The sequence below is a fragment of the Chiloscyllium plagiosum genome, unplaced genomic scaffold (assembly GCF_037043375.1).
Source record: "Chiloscyllium plagiosum isolate Xiang-an unplaced genomic scaffold, Cpla_swu_hap1 HiC_scaffold_13, whole genome shotgun sequence".
Lineage (NCBI taxonomy): Eukaryota > Metazoa > Chordata > Chondrichthyes > Orectolobiformes > Hemiscylliidae > Chiloscyllium > Chiloscyllium plagiosum.
The window spans coordinates 31,172,056-31,195,364 of NW_028270151.1; the positions used below are offsets into that span (position 1 = coordinate 31,172,056).

At 39.5% G+C, this 23,309-nt stretch overlaps 1 protein-coding gene across 1 annotated transcript in view; it reads right to left on the reverse strand.

The window, feature by feature from the left end:
* Positions 1-23,309, reverse strand: part of meltf (melanotransferrin) — an 88,262-nt gene that overhangs the window by 18,995 nt on the left and 45,958 nt on the right. The window contains exons 9-12 of the mRNA XM_043702473.2: positions 14,662-14,813; positions 13,065-13,161; positions 10,206-10,400; positions 7,732-7,888 (exon numbers count right to left, since the gene is read on the reverse strand). Of these exons, the coding sequence (XP_043558408.2) occupies positions 7,732-7,888; positions 10,206-10,400; positions 13,065-13,161; positions 14,662-14,813 (601 nt within the window). The remainder of the gene's footprint in view (positions 1-7,731; positions 7,889-10,205; positions 10,401-13,064; positions 13,162-14,661; positions 14,814-23,309) is intronic.

Genomic DNA, 23,309 nt, shown 5'->3' on the forward strand with positions numbered 1-23,309 from the left:
AAGGCTTTGTCTATTTACCCTATCCATGCCCCTCATAATTTTGTAAACCTCTATAAGGTCACCCCTCAGCCTCCAACACTCCAGGAAAAACAGCCCCAGCCTGTTCAGCCTCTCCCTATAGCTCAAATCCTCCAACCCTGGCAACATCCTTGTAAATCTTTTCTGAACCCTTTCAAATTTCACAACATCTTTCCGATAGGAAGGAGACCAGAATTGCAAGCAATTGCAACCAACAGTGGTCTAACCAATGTCCTGTACAGCTACAACATGACCTCTCAACTCCTGTACTCAATACTCTGACCGATAAAGGAACGCATACCAAACGCCTTCTTCACTATCCTATCTACCTATGAATCTACTTTCAAGGAGCTATGAACCTGCACTCCAAGGTCCCTTTGTTCAGCAACACTCCCTAGGACCTTACCGTTAAGTGTATAAGTCCTGCTAAGATTTGCTTTCCCAAAATGCAGCACCTCGCATTTATCTGAATGAAACTCCATCTGCCACTTCTCGGCCCATTGGCCCATCTGGTCAAGAATCTGTTGTAATCTGAGGTAACCTTCTTCGCTGTCCACTACACCTCTAACTTTATTACAGAAATATTACAGAACCTTGGAAAGAATGCAGTTGGTAGATTTGTTCTCAGATGCTTCGTCACTATGCTAAGTAACATCATCAGTGAGCCGCCGATGAAGGATTGGTGTTCTGTCCCACCTGCTATTTATCAGATCTGGTTCTGTTTCTGAGAAGTTGGTGAACAGGGTCGAAATTGATATGTTTGTTAATGGAGTTCCAGTTTGAATGCCAGGCCTCGAGGAAATCCCGCGTGTGTCTTTGTTTAGCCTGTCCCAGGATAGGTATATTGTTCCAGATGAACTGGTGTCCCTCTTTGTCTGTGTGTATGGATTCCAGTGATAGTTGGTCATGTCTTTTGGTGGCCTGTTGGTGCCCATGCATCCTGGTGGCTAGTGTACTGCCTGTTTGTCCAATGTAATGTTTGTTGCAGTTTTTGCAGGGTATTTTGTATATGACGTTCATTCTGCTGGTTGTTGGTACAGGGTCCTTTAGATTCACCAGGAGCTGTTTCAGTGTGGTCATGGCGCCTATGGCTGGAATAGTCTGATCATCATCTCCGAGATATCTTTGCTGCACAACATACAGCAGCACCCAGGAACTACGAGAAGCCAAGGAAAAACACCTATACAACGTATTCAGGAACAACAGTTACCCGATAAGCACAGTTTGCTGATTCCTGCACAACAGACCCAGAGACTCTAGCCACCCTGCCATACAAAGACATTGAAACAGCTTCTGATGAATTTACAGGACCCCATGCCAACAACCAGCAGAACAAATGTCGTATACCAAATATCCTGCAAGGACTATAGCAAACATTACATTGGACAAACAGGCAAGACACCAGCCACCAGGATACATGAGCACCAACTAGCCAGCAAAAACATGACCAACTATCACTGGAATCCATACACACAGACGAAAAGAGACACCAGTTAGACTGGGACAATACATGCATCCTGGGACAGGCTAAACAAAGACATGCACGAGAATTCCTGGAGGTCTTGCATTCAAACCGAACTCCATTAACAAACATATCAATTTGGACCTCATTTACCAAGGGATGATGTTACCTAGCATGGTGATGAAACATTTGAGAACAAATCTACCAGCTCAGCGAGCAAACTTAGAACCTGATCCACAACATGAGTTACAAATCTTCTCCAAAAATTGTTTGGGTTTCTTTCCTTAAAAAATGAGAAATCCTGGAGGAGAGTTGGTTGGTATTTAAATGAATTTCTTAGATGAGGTAGATGCAAAAAAAAGGTTTTGACTTGTGAAAGAACCCAAAACTAGAGTTAATAAAAATGATACAGTAATAGTAATAAATTCAATTATAAAATTAGGAGAAATTTCTTTGCTCAGAGAGTGTTTAGAATGTAGAGCTCACTATTACTGAAGGTGGTTGAGTGAACTTGCTTTTAAAATGAAATTAAATAAATACACAGAAAAAGGAAATGCTGGGAGGCTCAGATGTGATAGCTGGAATAAGAGGTGTGTGAAACATAAATACTGTACAGACTGCAAGGTTTGTAGCTCAGGTTGAGGTTTAGGGTGTAGGTTTGCTTGCTGAGCTATAGGTTTGATATCCAGACGTTTCATTAACTAGCCAGGTAATGAAACGTCTGGATATCAAACCTACAGCTCAGCGAGCAAACCTACACCCTAAACTGTACAGACTAGTTGGACTGAATGACGGACTTTGGTGCTGCACACTGTACAATCTGGAATTCTAAATTTTTGCACACAGACACCTGAAGATGTTGCCGATTTCAGTGAAGTAATTATTGAGAGTACAGTTAGCTTCACTGACTTTGCCATCCAAAGTCCAGGCCAAGATGTCACTTAGTGAAACCCAAACTTCAGCTCTGAATTAATGCAGTAATCACTTAATTAATGCAGTACTTTAACCTTCCAATTGTTCTCCTGTAAATTATAACAAGATTTCTGCTTCCCCCACCCCAGTTAGTCATTAAACTACAGTTTATAAAATGCATACCTTTTGTTAAACTGTTTTGCTGCTCACATTTTGTTGTTTAAGCAAACCGTATTTTATAACTTCAGGTGCTGACTTAGCTCTATCTTTTCAAATTAGTTGCCTTATATAGCCACAAGTTCTTTTTGCTATCACCCTTGATACTGAACTGTAATGAAATTTGCCTTTACTAATTGCAGATAAACTTCTTCACTTTTACATATCAGTCTTGCCAGATTTAATATGTCTCATTCATTGTCTGGATGGAATGATTAAACATGCATTGACATCAACAATATAGTTGACAAAGTTTTACATGAGAAAACACATCATCTGAAATAGTACGCTCTTCACATTTTTAAAATTTGAACTCCTCCTAAGCTACTTTATCAATCTAGTAAGGATGACAGAAACAACATTAGTTTGTAAGAATTTTTTAAAAGATGTTTTACACATTCCCTTCACTCCCAAATACACTGCAAGATGAGTGTGGTGCTGGAAAAACACAGCAGGTCAGGCAGCATCCACGGAGCAAGAAAATCGATGTTTCGGGCATAAGCCCTCCATCAGGAAAGGGCTGATGAATGGAAATTCCTGATGAAGGGCTTATGCCCGAAACATCAATTCTCCTACTCCTCGGATGCTGCCTGACCTGCTGTGTTTTCCCAGGAACACACTTTCGACTTTGATCTCCAGCATCTGCAGTCCTCACCTTTTCCTACACTGTGAAATGCCATGGCTTATAAAACAGAAGGCATACCATAAGTATTAAATAGATGATTTATATAACCAATTCTGTTCACTCCATGTGAAGGTAAGAAATGACTAAAGGCTCGGGATACTACAAAGGCAATGACTCCATTCCAGCTAAAGCAGTGAAAACTTGTGCTCCAGAATTATCCATACACTTAGCTACAATACTGGCGTATACCTGCCAAAGTGGGAAATTGCTCAGGTATCTCATGTCTGCAAAAAGCAGGACAAATCCAACTTGGCTAATTACTGCTTTATCAGTTTACTTCTGATCATCAGCAAAGTTGATGAAAAGGGTTTTTAATAGTGCTTTCAACTGACACTAGCAAAGAAATAACATGCTCAGTTTGGGTGTGCTAGGCCACTCAGCTCCTAACCCATCATAGCCTTGGTTGAAATGAGTGCCCATGACATCAAGGAGCCCAGCAAACTGTAATTAGAGGATCGGGAAAAATTCTCCACTGGTTGGAGTCATACCTAGCAATGAAAAAGATGATTTGGTTGTTGGAGATCCATCATTCTTAGTCCAAGAATATCACTGCATGAGTTCCTCAGGGTAGTATAATAGACTTCAACATCTCCAGTTGTTTATAAATGACCTTCCCTCCTTCATAAGGTCAGATGTAGGATATTTGCTGGTGATTGCACAATGTTCAGCAACTCTTGAAATTCTGAATCAGCCCATGTCCATATGCAGCAACACCAAGACAATATCCAGGCATGGGCTGATAAGTAGCAAGTAGCATTCATGCCACACAAGTGTCAGGTAACAACCATCTCCAACAAGAAAAATATTAAGATATTGCCATTGACACATCATTGCAATTTAGCATGGCCAGTCCACCTACCTGCACAGCTTTGGACTGAGAGGAAACCCAGAGACACAGGTAGGACATGCAACCTCCATACAGTCACCTGAGGGTGTAATCAAACCCAGGCCCCTCACACTGTGAGGCAGCAGTGCTACTCACTGAGTTTCAAATTGGGCAGCATGGTGGCCATCTTGCTGTTCCTTCATTGTTGCTAGGTCAACATCCTGGAATTCCTTCCCTAGCAGTGCTGTGGGTAATGCCTATATTCCAAGGAATGCAGCAGTACAAGAAGGCAGTTCACCATTACCATCTTCAAAGCAATTTGGGATGGACAATAAATACTGGACTAGCTAGCAATGTCTACATCTCATGAACAAAAAAATGCTTTTCACTATTGCTACTGAAAAAAGAGTTACTCCATATGATCAACTACGCTAGATTTCCAGTTTTGTTCTCAAAATAGTCTCTTTCTAACAAATCTCCTGTAACAAACTTTACCCTTGTGTGAACTTCAGTGAAGCCAGAGCGTGTGTACAGTTTTCAGTAAAAATGATAATAGCAAGGTTAGTAGTCCTGTCATGACAAGCTTCAATTGTGGCAATAATTTCAACAAAATTTATCTGTGAAAGGACTAGGAGCCTTTAAACCTTTAGACTCAAAAGTTATTCACAGAATCACTGAAGTGTTGCGGCACAAAAGGCATTATTCAGTCCATCATGCCTGCGCCTGCTCATTAAATAGATATCATTACCGAGTGTCCATCTCTTGTTTTTACCCTTACACATTACTTTTATCCAAATAATTATCCAATGGCCTCTTGGATGCTTCCGTTGAAGCTGCTTCCATGCATTCCATATCCTAACCTTGTGCTGAGTATGAACATTGTTCCTCACTTCACTCTTGTTTCATTTGTAAATCACTTTAAATCTAAGCACTCTTATTCTTGTTCCTTTCATGAGTGGAAACCATTTCACCTTATCCAATATATCCATCCCTCTCATGATTTTGAAGATCCTCTCTTAGCCATCTTCCCTCCGATGAGAGCAATCCCAACTTCTTCAATTTATCTTCATCACTGAAATTCTTCAATACTGGAACTACTCTACACTTTTGATTTGCTTACCTACTGTGTGGAAACAGGCCATTTGGCCCAACAAGTCCACACCGACCCTCCGAAGAGTAACCCACCCAGACCCATTCCCCTATAATTACCCCTGACTAGTGCAACTAACACTATGGGCAATTTAGCTCGGCCTATTCACCTGATCTGCACATGTTTTGGATTGTGAGAGGAAACCCGAGCAGACACGGGGAGAATGTGCAAACTCCACACACACAGTGGCCCAAGACAGGAATTGAACCCAGGTCCCTGGCACTGTGAGGCAGCAGTGCTAACCACTGATCCACCGTGCCGCCCATAACTTCAGAGCATTAATATCCTTACACAGCATGGCACTCTGAAATGTGTACAATATTCCAGGTAAGGTCTAAACATTCAACATCACCTCCTTGCTCTTGTACTCTATGTCCCTATTACCATGTTGAGTAAATTGCATACTTGATTTACTGCTCTCTCTACCTATCCTACCACTTTCGATGTTATGCTCCTATAACCGTCTCCCGAAATTTGAACTGTATTCCTTATTTTATATTGTCTTTCATTGTTTTTCCTATCAAAATGTGTTACCTCATACTTCTCCGCATTGAAACTCATCTGCCACCTATCTGCCAACTTTACCCTCTGTCTATCTTCTTCTAGAGTTCTACACTGTCACCTTCACAATTTACATTTCTTCTAAGTTTGTGTCATCTGCAAAGTTTGAAATCTGCCCCACACCAAGATCCAGATATTTCTATTATCAGGCAAAGCAACGGTTTCTCAACGGAGTGCGAGGGAACTCCACATCAAACCTTTCTCTGACTCGAAAAATATCCATTGGCCATTAATCTGGGTTTCCTAACACTTCACCAATTTTCTTCCATGGCATATAATTTTCCTCACAATTGTGTTTATGGCACTTTATCAAAATTAATGTATGCCACATCAACAGTGTTACCCTCATTCAGTATTTTTCTGTTACCTCTTAAAAAAAACTCCAATAAGTTAGTTAAACATGATTGCCCCTTAATTCGTCTATGCTGAATCTTTCTAATCAACCCACCTTATTCCATGTAACTATTCAAACTATCCCAAATAATTGTCTCGAGAAGCTTCCCCACCAGTGAAGTTAAATTGACTGGTCTGAAATTGCTGGGCTTATCCTTACAACCTTTTTTGAACAAGGCCATAACATTTGCAATTTTCCACTTTTTTAGTCATCTGGGGAAGTCTGAAAGATGCTGCTGCAATTTCCACTCTTAGTTCCTTTAAATCCTTGGATGCATTCCATTTGGTCCTGGTGCATTGTAAACTTTAAGTACCAACACTCAAAGACTTCAACCCTATCAATTTTGAAGCTTTCATGCAATTGAGTTCCTTCCTTTGTTACCATGGCCTGGGTAAAGCACCTTTCTTTAGTATACACAGATGCAAAATACTCACTTAACACCTTATCCATGGCCCCTGCCTCCAGTTGTCAATAGCCTTTTTGGTCCCTAATTGGCCCTACTCTTCCTTTTATCACCATATTAGTATTGGTATAGCCATAGAGATTTCTTTTTGTTGGTTGCTAATCTTTTCTTAGAATTCTTCCTTATTTCTCCTATTTGCTTTTGCACCTTCCGTATGAACTTTCAATATTCCTTTTCTTTATCAATTTCGTTTCCTGACACTTGTCAGAAACATGCTTTCTCTTTATCTTAATTTCTACCTCCTGTGTCATCCTGGGAACTGCATCTTTAGTTTCTAATACCTCATTCCCAGATTTATTTTTTATAATGGATTTTCTTGGACAAATTTAAGATTGCTATGAAGGGCTCTGCATTGCAGCTTACTCTTAAAAAGTTCATGAAATTGACAGAAATTATTATAATGTCACATGCTTTTCTTTTCAAAGCAAATAGACAGTCAATCTAAGGATTGAATTTCTTGTTTTCACCTGACTCAAACTGTAGTTGCAGCCATTTAATGTGGGATCAACACAAATTTCATTTTAACTAATTTCAATGGAACAGAAAATCAGTGATTTCAAAAACAGATGGCTGTTCAGAAAACAAATTTTATATTTGAATGCTGTCATGTCAATACATCATAATCCTAAATTATTTGTGGACATATTGAATTTTTTAAATAAGACAGTTTTCTTTAAAAGAAGCTGAGTTGGTTGACTGTACAATTCAGTAATTTATGAGAAATTCCACATAGATTACATTCGGCCTTTAACAAGATCATGAAATGTCACATCTGGAAGGGTGTTAAGGAGTTTCAGAGAAACACATTGTAAAGATTATCTCCTGTGAGTTACACCTTCAGGCTGTGGACATAATGTGAAATAAAATAATATAGTCTGGGCAAAAGATATTTGTGTTTTCTACTGGCAGAAATATACAAGGAAAGGGGCTAAAAACCAACTACACCTCTGGTGACTTCAGTTTCTTCAGGTTATTGTGCCATCATAAATCTTTAAATATGTCGTGAAAGGCTCAGCACGTTGAATAGCTGGGTCTAATAGATACCTGAATGCTCCTGTATAGCCACTGTATCGTTCCACTGTAGTGGCAGCACACTTTGACTTCCCTTCAACATCTCCAATGCATAACTCACAAAGGCTTGATGGGTAACCTGGCTGGTTTGCACCTGGCACACAGCTTGCAGAAAAAAACTCACCAACAGCTGTCCAAGAAAGAGAGAAAAATTGTAAACCATCTCTGTGTTTGTTGCAGTGTTACACCACTTACTGGCTTAAAGATCTCCAATTGAAAACATAGATATGCATACTTGGATACTTTTGTTTTAACTGGATGTGCAAATATGAATTCATCTGGATACAAATTAGGCCAGAACAGCAATTTTAGGTTTAGTATTTCTATCCTAGCCTTCCATCTTGAGTTCATCAGGACAGTTCATCTGGGGAAGTCTGAAAGATGCTGCTGCAATTTCCACTCTTAGTTCCTTTAAATCCTTGGATGCATTCCATTTGGTCCTGGTGCATCGTCAACTTTAAGTACCAACACTCAAAGACTTCAACCCTATCAATTTTGAAGCTTTCATGCAATTGAGTTCCTTCCTTTGAAAACAACTTTCATATTTCCTATGAAAACAACTTTCATATTGTATGCATTTAAAGCTGAAAGTTTCAAGTCACGTATATTGTGATGCACTTGTGTGCACTGGAAGCTACATATTTTAATATACAAGATACTGCTCTTTGTAAACAGAAAACAAAAAGTTCGCACTGCACCTATTTCAACAGGTTTCAGGCATTTGGTGATTCATTTCCCAAGACAATGCGTTGACCAATCAGAATCAACTTGCTTGGCAATTAACTGTAGTCATCATTAATTGGTACATTTTCCATAGCAATGCCTTTACCATCTAGAAATCTCTTGCCAACTATTCAGCACTGCCTTCCCATAAAGTTCAGGATCGTCTTAGAAGAGGAAAGACAAGTAACAAAGTGGAGAGGTTCTGGGAGAGACTTTAAGAAGTCTGGGCCTAGAACCTAAAAATACCACATTGTCTTCTTGCACTTCTTGATACGAAGCTTTTCCTTAGGTGGACCAGTTGAAATTGGGAAGTTTCAAGAGGTCAGACTGAAAGTTACTTGGTAGTACAGAATATGAAATTGCTGAAAAACAATTTAATGAAACTTTTTGCCAAGCTCTCATCAGAACAATTTGAAATAATGCCAATGCAAAGGGAAAACAACATTCATACTTTGAGAGGACAATACTGATCAGTTAGAATATGGACAGCAAAGTTTTGGAAGTCCCAAAGTCTACAAAGGCAAAAACCTGGAAGGGAGCTAGGAATGCACTGGATTGATGAGATAGAGAGGTAACTAGGCTTTGGATAGAGAGGTAACTAGGCTTTGGATGAAAATATAAGAAACAGCTAAGATGGGCCAAGGTTTCATTATGTTGGTTGATACAAATAGGTGATCTTAGTGAGGATCATAGAATTCCTGCAGCTATGGAAGCAGGGCATTTGGCACATCGAGTCCACACTAACCCTCCAAAGAGCATCCCACCAGACCCATGCCCTTACCCCATCCCTCCATTTCCCATGGTTAATCTACCTAGACTGGACGTCCCTGGACACTATGGGCAATTTAGCATGGTCAATCCATCTAACTTGTACATCTTTGGACTATGGGAGGAAATAGAAGCACCCAGAAGAAACCCATGCAAGAAGAATATGCAAACTCCACACAGACACAGTCACCCAAGGGTGGAATCGAGCTCAGGTCCCTGGTGCAGGAAGGCAGTAGTGCTAACCAGTGAGTCAACTTGCCCCCCCCATGTAAATAAGTCATTGAATGCTCAGTTTGACTTTCAAGTTGATATGACAGAGATTTAAAAATAGTTGCCAGGAAAGGAAAATAATCATAGCAAGGGAAACACTGTTTGTAATGGGATCAAAAAACAGTGACTTAAAACAGTGTCTTCAGTCTTCTGAACACTTAGTTGGAAAAGGATTTTGCTTATCTTTGTTGTGGATATCAGATAACCAGCTGACAATTTACTGACAGTGGAGTGGTTAAAAAAGGTGGCAGCGAGATGGAGCTGGGTGTCATCAAGGCACATGTAAAAATTGACACCATGTTTTTGTGTGATGTCACCAAAGGTGGTGTGGAAATGGAAAACGAAATCATTACAAGTGATTCTTTGATATGTTTTGATAATGAAAATTGAACCAGACGAAAACAGTCTCACCCAGCTAAACAACATTGGAGAGGCTGATGTGGTCAAGAGGCTGACCATAGATTGGGAAAGAAGGAAAGGTGAGATCATTTACCAAAGTCATATAGGATACATTTTTTAGTTCTGGTGCTATGTTGGCTACATTCAATTCTGAACCACTACTTTGAGTTGTAACGATTCTGCACAGTGGTTATGCAACCTGAAAGCACAAATTAACACATGAATAAAAGTCTTTTGTTCAATGGATGAAAGCCAGTCATGTTTACTTCAAAATAAATCTTCCTCACCCTTTTCAATATTACACTTGCTGAGTTGTATTTCCCCTCTCTCAATTAGGGAACCAACGGGAATGTTCCAGCCAGCTGTTCTGCCTAATCCAGTATGACATGACTTCTTTCCTTTCAATTGATCGATGGTGAAGGCGTTATGACTTGACTTTTTTACCACTGCCACAGCATAATATGATGCTCCATCATTATCATCTAGCACAGAAAATAAAAATAAATACAATAACACAGTATTGGACCATATAACATTGGGAATAAAATTCAATAACAGCTTGCGCGTACGTAGTAGTGGTCAGGCCATTAAGCACTTCAGTTGTGGCAGGCAAGTCAATTTAAAGTCAATGAAAAAAAAATTAGCCAGGGTGCCTAATGGACAGCTAATACATCATCAATTTCTTTGCCTGTGTTAGAAGTTGAATTTAATCATATATGGAAGTGAGCTTGTCAAATGAGAGATACCTTCTGATCAAGGATAAACTATATATCAAAATAATTCAAAATCTAATCCAACCTCTCCTGACACTTTATCTTTATTTAATACTTCTTCATTGTAAACAACCAATAAGTAAACCTGAGTAGAATTACCAACAGAGCTGAAAATGTGTTGCTGGAAAAGTGCAGCAGGTCAGGCAGCATACAAGGAGCAGGAGAATTGACATGAAGAAGGGCTCATGACCGAAACATCGATTCTCCTGCTCCTTGGATGCTGCCTGACCTGCTGCGATTTCCAGCAACTAATTTTCAGCTCTGATCTCCAGCAGCTGCAGTCCTCACTTTCTCCTAGAATTACCAACATTTCACTATCTATTGCCTAAAAACAAGCATCACTAACTACCCACCCCCAAGGCCAAAGTTGTCTATTCTACTTTAAATTACCATGTACTGTACATTCAACTGTGGCATGTGCCAAAGTTCTTATTTGCCAGGGAACTCTCAAATAATTGTTTCTCAAAATCCAAATACTAATTCAAATTCTCGGCATGGGTATGAAATCAGTACTGAAGTCAATGTTTACAGATGAGTTTTGGTAACTAACACTTCATTTGAAAGAAAGAAAATTGAAACTGCAAAATAACTAAAGGCATCCTATTGCTGAACAGCCAACAGCTAGCAAGGATCTGGAAATTGTTGGAGAGTGAAATGCCTAGGTTACAATCATAATCACCTGATGAAGGAGTGTCGCTCCGAAGGCTAGTGTGCTTCCAATTAAACCTGTTGGACTATAACCTGGTGTTGTGTGATTTTTAACTTTGTACACCTCAGTCCAACACCGGCATCTCCAAATCATAGATTACAATCAGATTTTGTTTTTCCCAATTATTGTTATGTGACATGCATTTTAACATAGTTCAATTCTAACAATGCTACTTAAATAGAATCGGTGCTACAGGTAAATGATGACACTTAGAATGGATATTTCCACAGAAGAACCTATCATTGTGATTTCTCATTTATTTTTAAATTGAAGGATACAATCCCCACTATAGAAATGACAATGTTTGCCTGCAACGTTTGAAAAACATTACAATATTTGACATTTGTGGCCATGCATCTGGTATCCAAAGTAACACTGTCAGCATGGAAACACAAACAGATATCTTGATCAATCTGTCCACGGGATGTTATGATACACCTCTGGAGCAGGTGAGACTCGAACAACATCACTCTTTTGAATACATTCAACTGAGTACCATGCCTAATTGAAAAAGAGAAGCACTTCTGTCCTTGAAGATTAAAATAGCACTGATAAGTACAATGCTAAGTACTCATATGTGTCAATTCAAGTGATTGTCTTCATAGTGTGAATGCTATCTCTCTTCCTTTCCCCAATGACACTAATTCCATTTTCCAAGTCAGAAGCAATAAGCCATCACTTGATGCACTGCCAGTGGCCTCATTTCCCTGTCGCAAAAGCAGTTTGTTGTTGATCAATATTATTCTCACCAGTGCCATGCTGTAGCCTTGAACTGGTCAATCTTAATACAGGCTAAAATATTACTCAGAACTTAATCAGAATTTATGGTTGTTTGTAAGTGTTTGAACAAGTTCTAAGTAAGAATACAATCAGTTTGGTAGTTGGGTTTTATCTGCACATCAATTTAGTCTAAGTCAGTAATTGCTCTTCCCTGGAGATAAAGGCTGGCCTATGAACTGCTAGCCATTTTTAAAATCATATCTTTACATGGAATGAGTTCCGTAACCCCTGCACAGAGGACAAAGTGATAATTTGATCAGAACAAGAACCTAAACATAGAAAGGCCCATGTGGATATGAAAGATCGTTTTACTACATTGCTTTTTGAAACGTCTTACATTTCATTACTTCTTCTGTGGAATTTTAAACATAAGTTTAATATTGCACCTGAAATACTGTTTATTGAATAATGCCATGTTCTGACTCAATCTATTCACTGAATAGATTTCCAGTGAACTAAAGTGTGTCCTATCGGTCATTGCTTATGCAAAAATACATTATTTTTCATTATCAAGCGATTCTGTGATTTGAATTGCTCTTGTATAAAATATTTTCTTAGTTTGTTTTTGAAATGAATAATTGAAGGAATGATTAAAGAGAAATCTAAAATTATCTCCATTAATTTTGGTCTAGCAAAGAATCCCAGGCAATTTGTATGTGAAGACTGATCTATAAGATGGTGACGTCTGTCTGATGGAAGTAGAGTGCTTTAGCATTTTTCAGAGGACTCAAATGCACTCAGCTCGTGCCCATTATTGTTTCCAGATTACAGAGCAGTCCCAGATATATGAGAGTAAGTTTGAATCTTCTGACCTATGCATCACTTGACTGCAGCCATCTACTGGACACACAAGTTCTAAGTTATTCTTATATTTTATCTCTTACCTGTATAACTTTCAGCTGCAGCAGGCACCAGTCCATATACCTTTCCAGCTGTGTAAATCTGCCCTGCATCCAATGTAACTGCATCAATGTCTTTATTCTGTAAAGGCAGAAATAAACTGATCTGTGTTGTTATTAATGAAAGCTTTATCAAAATGGCTAACATTAATGATATAATAAAAATAAAATTTAAGGATAAGAACCATGACATGTGAAGATAGTTTCAGACTAACCCACATAGTTAGCAGTGTCAGGAAGGAGAAAATGCCAATGTATTCTGTAATATACTGTTAAAAGTCTATTGTACTGAAGAGACAAAGTGACATTATGTTGAAACTTCACTTTGCATTCATCACGGCCAGTGCAAGAGAATCATATTTCAAAGGGAACAGCAGTTTATTCTGCTGACTGGTTAGGGCATTGGTTAAGGCATTGCCAAAGGGAATGCATCCAGATATTGTTTAATTGCTTTGTGTGTGTACATAGAACAGAGCTCTATATGATATATATTTGAAGATGAGCTGTATTGTGAGCCTGACTAATTAGTTTAAGGTGGCTGCAAATGTAATTTTTAGTACAATTGAGATTCTTTTGAGAATTCTGGGCAAAGAGCCACACTTAATATTTGGTAAGATGGGGTGAATCTTGTGTTTTTTTTGGCTGTCAGTTTTATCAAGTTTTGTGGAAGATTTCTCTCTGTGAGGTCCCTGAGTGATATTTCTCACCTTTTTTTTATAAAATGTGCTTCATTAAATAACTACTCAGTGATACCCCACTCATCTGAATCTAGACCCATTCTATCACTCGCACACATAGAATAACTCACTGCTGGGATACCTTGGAATTGACAGGTCTCCCTGACATGGTTACTATCTTTAAATTACTGCTGTGCACCCAGACAAGCACTTGTGAGTGGAGCTGCTCTTATGTGGTTCCTGACATCTGCCCTGAGCATATCCAGGAAGGAAAAATTGCATGGACTAGTGCCGAATTAAAGCGAGGTAATCCATAAGGTAATTGGAACAGCGCACACTTCAGGTGATTTAAAATTTCCACACATGAACAATATTTGCGGCTTTGGAGCAGGCAAGCCCTTTTTTCTTTGCTGGGAAATGCCAGTGTCATGGCAAAATCAGAAGACATAGTAAAATGACATTAAATAGGATTCTAACATAGCCTTTTTCCCAATTACTCTCTTGCATAAGTAATTAATATGTACTGACATGGCAATGTACTTACTACATCATAGATTAATTGCTGCAATTAAGTAATATCTATTTTCTAAGGTGCCTGTCCATCGTTTGAATCTGATTATGTCAGGAGACCAATCACATTTCATTCCAGCTGGACAGGTAGAACAATGATGTACTGAAATCTATCAGTAATGCACAAGAATTTCAACAATGAATTAAAGAGCTTCACTGTTTCAGTGATTTATGCAATTTACTTACGTTCTTTAGAAATAGCCTAAATACACCTATCAAAATGTTTCTATCTGGGATTGAGATCAGTGACAGATCACTTATTCCAGTATAATGCATTGAACTGAAAAATCTAACCTTCTTAAAATTTTACTGGGAGGTGCAGACGTAGATCATACCTTGATCTTTTTCATGCAGTCACTGGAATCATCTCCTGACACACACTGAATTGGTGGTGTCAGGTTCTTGCTATTGAAAGCTTTAGCCATATCTCCACATTTCAGCAATTCTGCCCTAGACTGTGTACACCAGCGCAGATTGTCGGGCATTCCTGTGTTAATAAAAGCAGCACAAAGTTACTACTTCTCTGTACTAATACAATCTCAATAAAATATTTTCATTTTGAAATGACAGCATTGGAATCATAATGGAGGGATAATAGTGTATAGAAGGGCACTACAATAGTTATGGGTGATTTTAATCTGTGTATTGACCAAACAAATCAGAAGGGCAAGGATAAGATGAAAGATAGATTTATGGAACACATCAGGGATCATTGCTCAGCTGCACAAGCTACCTGGGAACAGGCTATCTAGCAATGTGTAGGATTAATAAGAGATCTCATAGTTGAGGATCCTTTATGAATTACCAATCACAACACAGTGGAACTTCAAATTCAGTTTGAGGGAGAACAACTCTAGTCTAAAACTAGTGTTCTCAACTTTATCAAACGCAATTACAGAAGAATGAAAGAAAAGAGTTGTCTAAAGTGGGTCGGGAAAAGCGACTAAAGAGAAGGTCAGTAGATGAGCAGCAGCAGATATTTAAGAAGATATTACATTCCAGTGAGGAAAGTTTTTTTTTTATAGATATTTTTATTAGAAATTTAACATTTTTACAAGTTTACAAAAATAAACAAAACTCTCAGATATAAACATTGATATACAATTAGCTCAAATATACAATAGCCAAGATTTGACAACAAAAAAAAACAAAACAAAACAAAACAACAACAAAAAAAAAAACCCAAAAAAAAACAACAAAAAAAAACAAACAGACAAAACTCAACTATCTACTAATCTAACCTACAACTAACCAGGGTGTATATTTAAGTCTCTTACATGCTCGGGATGTGTTAACATCAGATATGATAAAACCCGTATTCGTGCGGGATTCCTCCCCCGAGGGGCCGCGGACCAGCCAGGTTCGTAGTCTCAATTAAATAAAAGCCCTTGTTAGGATAGCCGAAATGTCTGTATTTATGTAATTCAAAAAGGGCTGCCATATTTTATAAAATAATTCGGTCTTTCGGTGCACCATATTTGTAAGGAAGTCAAGGGGAATACATTCCATAATTAGTCTGTGCCAATTTGAAAGTCCAGGGGGGCCCTCCGCCACCCAGTTCATCAGAATATTTTTCCTTGCACAGAAAGAAAGAATAGAAAATAGTCTCTTCCCGTACGTGTCCAGGGAGGGGAAGTTCGAAAAGCCCAAGAGGAGAGATACGGGGTCCACTTTTATTTCCGTTCCTAAAATTTCTGTCAGGGTACTTGCTACTTTAGTCCAATATCCACGGATCTTATGACAGGTCCATAAGCAATATACAAGAGTGCCCACCTCTATTTTACATTTAGGACACATTGGAGATGCTCCTGCCTTAAATTTTGCCAATCGAACCGGTGCTATATGGGCCCTATGAAGTATCTTCAGCTGGATAGCCTGGGTTCTGTTACAAATAGTAATTCTTCTAGCATTTTCCCAGATATCATTCCACGTTTCTGTGGAGATTTCTAGTCCCAGATCCTGATCCCATGTTTTAAGCAGATTATCCATATCTCCCGATACTTCATCATGTAGCAAATGATAAATATTACTGACGGAAGATACCCCCACTGGTCGTAGGACACTACATTCTCTATCGGATTTATAAAGACTATCTAATAACGTAGTCTTCTTCTGTATAAAATCTCGAATTTGGAAGTATCGAAAGAGGTCTCCATTGGGTAATCCGAATTTCTGACGCAGCTGTCCGAAAGACATCAGGACCCCATCTTTAAATAAATCCCCAAGACATGAGATACCCCTGGCTCTCCAGAGTTTAAAAGTGGCATCTGTTAACCCCGGTTGGAATCCCCATGCTCCCACTATCGGTGCATAGGGGGATGTTTTATGTGAATTACCCTCATTTTGCCGCATTATATTCCAAGCCTTGATTGTATTCAGTATTATAGGGTTTTTACAGTGATCTGTAATGATTTTCCTCTTGTCTGAGAATAAAAGGTTAATAAGTGGGTATTTTACTTGAGAAGCCTCGATGTCCAACCAGATTGATTGTGGATCAGACAAGACCCAATCAGCTATATAACTTAATAGGGAACTTAATTGATATTTCCTAAAATCTGGGAAGTCCAATCCACCCCTTGCCTGTGGAAGCTGTAGCTTCTTCAGCTTAATGAGGGGTCGCCTATGGTTCCAGATAAAGGAACTCAGCCAGCCGTATAATTTACATAAAGCTGTCCTCGGCAGCATCACCGGAAGCATTCTCATAGGATATAGGAGACGGGGTAGGATATTCATTTTGATTAATGCTATTCTACCCAGCCAGGAAATTGGCAGGTCTCCCCATCGCTGGAGGTCCTGCCTTATCCTTTCCAATAAATACACAAAATTAGCCTTATACAACTGACCAAATACTGGAGTAATAAAAATGCCTAAATATAAGAAACCCTCCAGGGACCAGCGAAAGGGAAAAAGGGAACCGTCCGCTAAGCGGGGTATCACAGCAAGGCCACCCATTGGCATAGCTTCCGATTTTGAAAAATTAATTTTATAGCCTGAGAATGCACTAAATGTATTAATAACTTGGATTAAGCGAGGTATGGACATCAAAGGGTTACTGAGGAATAGAAGAACATCATCTGCATAAAGGGTAATTTTATGTTTACCTGTACCAATCCTTGGGGCCACTATGTTAGGATCAGCTCGTATAGCTTCTGCTAGTGGTTCAATTATTAGCGTGAATAACAATGGCGAGAGGGGACATCCCTGACGGCAGCCCCTACCCACACTGAAGCTATCCGAGCCTAATCCATTGGTAACCACAACTGCTTTGGGATCACTATACAATGTTGAGATCCATTTGGTAAACACCTGTCCAACACCAAACCTCTCCAATGTGTAAAACAAATATGACCATTCGACCCTATCAAATGCCTTTTCCGCGTCTAATGAAACCACTACTCCTGGTATCTTTCCCTGATGACAAGCTTGAATCATATTCAGAGCCCTTCTAACATTATTGGATGATCTACGGCCCTTAATAAACCCCGTCTGATCCTCCTTTATAATATGTGGCAGTATCCTTTCTAATCTCAGTGCTAACGTTTTAGAGAGGATTTTAAAATCTACATTTAGCAAGGATATTGGTCTGTATGATGTACAATCTTCTGGGTCCTTTCCTTTTTTGAGGATAAGAGAGATATTTGCCTCTTTCAGCGAAGGTGGGAGACAGCCCTGACTATATGCATAGTTATACATGTCCATAAGTGGACCAACCAGTATTTCTGTAAATTCTTTATAGAATTCAGCTTGAAAGCCATCTGGGCCCGGCGTCTTGCCATTTTGAAGGTGCCTAATTGCATCAACTATTTCTTGGGGTGTAAGAGGAGCATTTAGGACCGATACTTGTTCCGGAGTTAGGTCTGGAAAAGTCAAATTTTTAAAAAATGACTGCATCCTCTTCGCCCTATCTTCACAATCCTGTGATTTATATAACTCAGAATAGAATTTTCTAAAGGTCGCATTAATCTTTTTATGATCATGAGTCAAAATACCCGTACTTTCCTTAATAGACATAATCGTCTGAGGGGCCTTTTTTTTCTTTGCAAGAAATGCTAAGTATCTACCCGGTTTGTCGCCATATTCATATAATCTTTGCTTTGCAAATAATATTTCCCTCTTAGCCGTTTGAGTAAGTGTAGTATTTAGAGCTGTCCTAAGAGCTGTAATCCTTTGCAATTTAATAATAGAGGGTCTATCAGTGTATGCTGTTTCAGCCGCTTTTAAGCGGGCTTCAAGCAAACGCTGTTGTTCTCCTTTTAATTTCTTCTGGGTCGCTGAGTAGGAGATGATCAAGCCTCGCGTGTAAGCTTTGATGGTCTCCCACATCATTGACGGGTTGCTAGCTGTACCTGAATTAATTTAAATTCTTGAGAGAAGTACTTTACAAATTTACTATCTTTCATTAAGAAGGGGTCCATACGCCAATGCCGAGGGGATGTCCCACTGTTCCTCGCCTTAGTTTCCATATATACAGCAGCGTGGTCAGAAATTGCTATATTACCTATTTTACAGGATGATATGGAATTTAAAAAAATTGAGGGGGCAAAAAACATATCAATTCTGGTATGACATTTATGTGGATTAGAGTAGAAAGAAAAATCTCTACCCTGTGGATGAAGACATCTCCATACATCTACTAATCCTAATTCTTTGTTCAGATCCATCAATTGTCTAGATCTGGGAGATACTCCTGCAGTACTCTTGGGAATCCTGTCTATTTCCGGATCCATAATACAATTAAAGTCTCCCCCTATAATTATATGACGGGCATCAAAAGCCATCAATTTTGAGAAGGCTTCTGTTATAAATTTAAAGGGGTGTGCCGGGGGGCAGTACAAATTTAAAATCCCATATTCCTCTCCATTTATGAGAGCTTTAATCAAGATATATCGTCCAGATTCGTCTTTTATCTGCTTTAGGATTTTGAAAGGGAAATTCTTCCGAACAAGAATAACAACTCCCCTGCTTTTTGAGCTAAAAGAAGAAAAAAAGGCCTGATCAAATCCGCCCTGTCGTAATTTCAAGTGTTCTTTATCTGACAGATGCGTCTCCTGTAGGAGAGCTATATCAACTCTTTCCTTCTTAAGATTTGATAATATTTTCTTCCTTTTAAGTGGCGAATTACTCCCTTTGACATTCCAGGTGCACCACTTAACCGATTGATCAACCATAATCCTCTGGGCCAATCCGAGACCCCTCGGGAGGGGGAACCCTATCCAGAACATCCCGAGCATGGAACATGTAAAATTTACAAAAATAAACCCTCTTTAATACACCCACAACAATACAGTAAAAAACTATTTCTAAATAAAAAAAATATGAAACGTATCTAAGTGGAGACTTTCCCCCTTGTTCCCAGGGGGCATCACTTCCTCTCCAAAAATCCCTCATATCCTCTCCCAACCAATGCCCCACCCTTGACCCAGGCACTCCTCAATAAAGTGAGGAAAATTCAAATATAATACAAAGCTAGAGTTAACAGTGAGCACCCCACCCCCACCCCTACCAACACCTGGGTATATTTGGTAATGTTAATACCATATATAAACATATAACTATAAAATTACCAGTTCAACAAATAATAATTAAATATGATAATACAAAATAACGAAGGGAAAAACAACCCCGCTCCTAAAGACAGAGGTAAAATCGAATAAGGTAACCACCTCCCCCCACCAACATTAACCAAATCCCCCAACTTATATATACATATATATACATACACATACATATATATATATATATATATATATATATACATACACACACATATACATACACCCCTCATATATACATAAAATAATAACAGAAAACAACTCCAAGGGGGGGGCGGGGGGGAGAAAATCAAATCCCTCTCCCCTCCCCCCATAATAATATTAAGCAATAAGGTAAGAAAAAAAAAGGGAGGGGATATAAACCAAAACGGGGGGGGGAAGGCAGACCAACATCCATTATGTCCTACAGTTTATCTAAGAGAGTCCAAGAATTCCTTAGCCTTTTCTGGTGATCCAAAGTTATATACAGAACCTTCATGGTTAAAGCGTAACATCGCTGGGTAGCGTAAGGAGTACTGAACATTTAAGTCCCTTAAACGCTTCTTCGCCTCGTCGAATGCCTTCCTCTTTCGAACCAGAGCCGGGGAAAAGTCCTGAAATAGCATGATCTTGGATCCTTTGTAGATCATAGCTTGGGGGTCTTTTCCGAGATTTCTAGAGGCTTCTAGGAGTATCTGCCTCTCCCTGTAGCTCTGCAGCCGGAACAGGACCGGGCGTGGGCGCTGGTTCGAGCTGGGCCCGCGTATTGCTACCCGGTAGGCCCATTCCACCCTTACCTGGCCTGATCCAGCTTGCAGATTTAAAAGTTGTGGCAGCCACTGCTCCAGGAATGCTGTAAGCTGGCCTTCCTCTTCCTGCTCGGGAAGGCCCAGCAAACGAATATTTTTTCGACGACCTCGATTATCGAGGTCGTCAATATGATTTTCCAAGGTCCGGACTCGCTGCTCGAGAGTCCGGACCTGATCCACGGCCGATTGAGCGGTTGTCTCCGAGGTCGCGGCCTTTAGCTCCGCCCCTCCGACTCGGCGTTGAATTTCATCAATTTCACGGTCGTGCTTCTTCAGCGCGGCCGACAGCGACTCCCAACGATTCCTGGATTCGACGATAAAGGCATCGATCTTCGAGTCAAGCTTGGAAATCATTTCTGTAAGGCTTGCTACTGTTGGTAAGTCCCCCGGGGCGGCTGTGGACGCCTCTGCTGCAGCTGGAGAGTGTGGGGGAGGGGTTGCTGCTTGCTGAGAGCTGCGGGCTCCCTTCCCTTTAGTCATTTTAACTTAGGATAAAGTTGCTTAGATGTAGCTTAAATGTAATATTAAACCACTAATTCAGTTACTAAACTATTATAAATGATTTATAAATTATTTGGTGAGCTTGGTAGGGGGTAGGTGACCCACTGTGCCCAAGTCTTGGGAGGAGCACTATAGACTCAGTCTTACTGGGTCGCCGCCATCTTGGATCCCCCCTCCCAGTCAGGAAAGTTTAATTCCAGCATTCGATGAGAAGAGTGAAGTACCTGTGGTTAACAAAGACAGTTAAGTATCCAATCAAAAACTAAGGCAATGCAAAATGGCACAAACTACTGGTAGGCCAGCGGATTGGGAATATTTTAGCAACAGCTCCTATGTCATAAAAAGAAAGAGTAGCTTAAGTAAATGTTGGACCCTTGAAGGATTCAACAGGATAATTAATAACAGGAAACAGGTAAATGTCAGATTATTTAAACCAATATTTTTTATTGGTCTTCATGATGGAGAGTACTGCAAACATCTTAAAGATATCTATAAGCAAGGTGCTAATGGGAGGAAGGGTCAGCAAATCATCAAGACCTGATGGCTTGCATCTAAGGGTTGCAATGGAAGTGGCTACAGAGATAGTGGAACATTGGTCAAAATGTTGCAGAACTCACTGGATTCCAGGAAGGTTCCAATGGATTGGAAAACTGCCAATGTGATACTCAAGTTCAAGGAGAAAGAAATGCAGAAAGCAAGAAACAATAGGCCAGTTAGCTTAATATTGAACAAATGCTAGAGTCTATTATTGTTGAAGAAGAAATAGCTGAATATTTAGAAAAACTCCACGCAATCAAACAGTCAACATGGTTTTGCGAAAGTTATGCTTGATAAATTTGCTCAAGTTAACACACAGCAAATAGTGTGTAGGGATGAATGTGTCTTTTTGGTGGACTGCCACAAGGTACCTCATTCCTAGAATCTAAATTATTTAATATTTACATTGATGACTCAAAGGATGGGGCAGAGTATAATGTGTTCAAATTTACTAATAATACAGAATTAGATGGAAGGATTTGTTGTGATGAGGATACGGTATAAGGAATTTGCCTGGGGATATAGATAGGTTGAGTGAGTGAGCAAAATTTGATAGATGGGGTTTAATGTAGGAATGTGTGAGGTGATGCACTTTATTCGAAGAATCAAAAGGCAAACTATTGTTTAAATGGAGAGAGACTCTAAAAAAGTGCAGCAGAGAAGGATCTGGGTGTTCCTGTTGAGTGTTCCTGAGTATGAAATACAAAACGTTAGCATGCAGGTGCAACAAGTAATTAAAGCAAGTGGAATTTTGGCCTTACTGCTTGGGGGTTGGAGTTTAAACATTGGAAGTCTTTTTACAACTGTACAGGATGTTGATATGACTACATCTGGAGCACCGTTTAGGGCCCCAATGTAAGAAAGGATAAATAGCACTGGAGGCAGTTCAAAAGAAATTAATAGGCTTATTCCTGGGATGAAGGGTTAACTTTTCAAGAATAGCTGAATAGATTAGGCCTTTATTCATTTAAGTTTAGAATATTGAAGGGTGATATTATTGAAACATACAAGGTTCAGAGGGGGTTTGACAGGTTAGATGTTGCGAAATCCTCAGAAAAGGGGTCACTAGGAAAATGAGTGGGTATAAAACAATGGCTGTAATACTAAGAGAACAGGTGCTCTTAGAGTGAGGCCTCTTCTGGAGTACTGTGTCTAGTTCTGATCGCCTAGTTACAGGAATGATATTATTAAGCTGACGAGGGTTTATAGGAGATTTACCAGGACATTGTCAGGTATAGAAGGTTGAATTATAGAGAAAGGCTAGATAGACTGGGACCTTTTTCACTGGAGCATCGGCGGTTGAGATATATAAAATCATGAGGGGAACAGATAAGGTTAATAGTAGGTGCCTTTTCCCTGGGATGGGGATTTCAAGACTCGGAGACACAATTTTAAGGTGAGAGGAGAGACATTTAAAAAAAGAACAAGGGGCAAATGTTTAATACAGAGTTTGCCAGTGGAATGAATTTAGAGTCATAGAGATGTACAGCATGGAAAGAGACTCTTCGGTCCAACCCATCCATGCCGACCAGATATCCCAACCCAATCTAGTCCCACCTGCCAGCACCCAGCCCATATCCCTCCAAACCCTTCCTATTCATATAC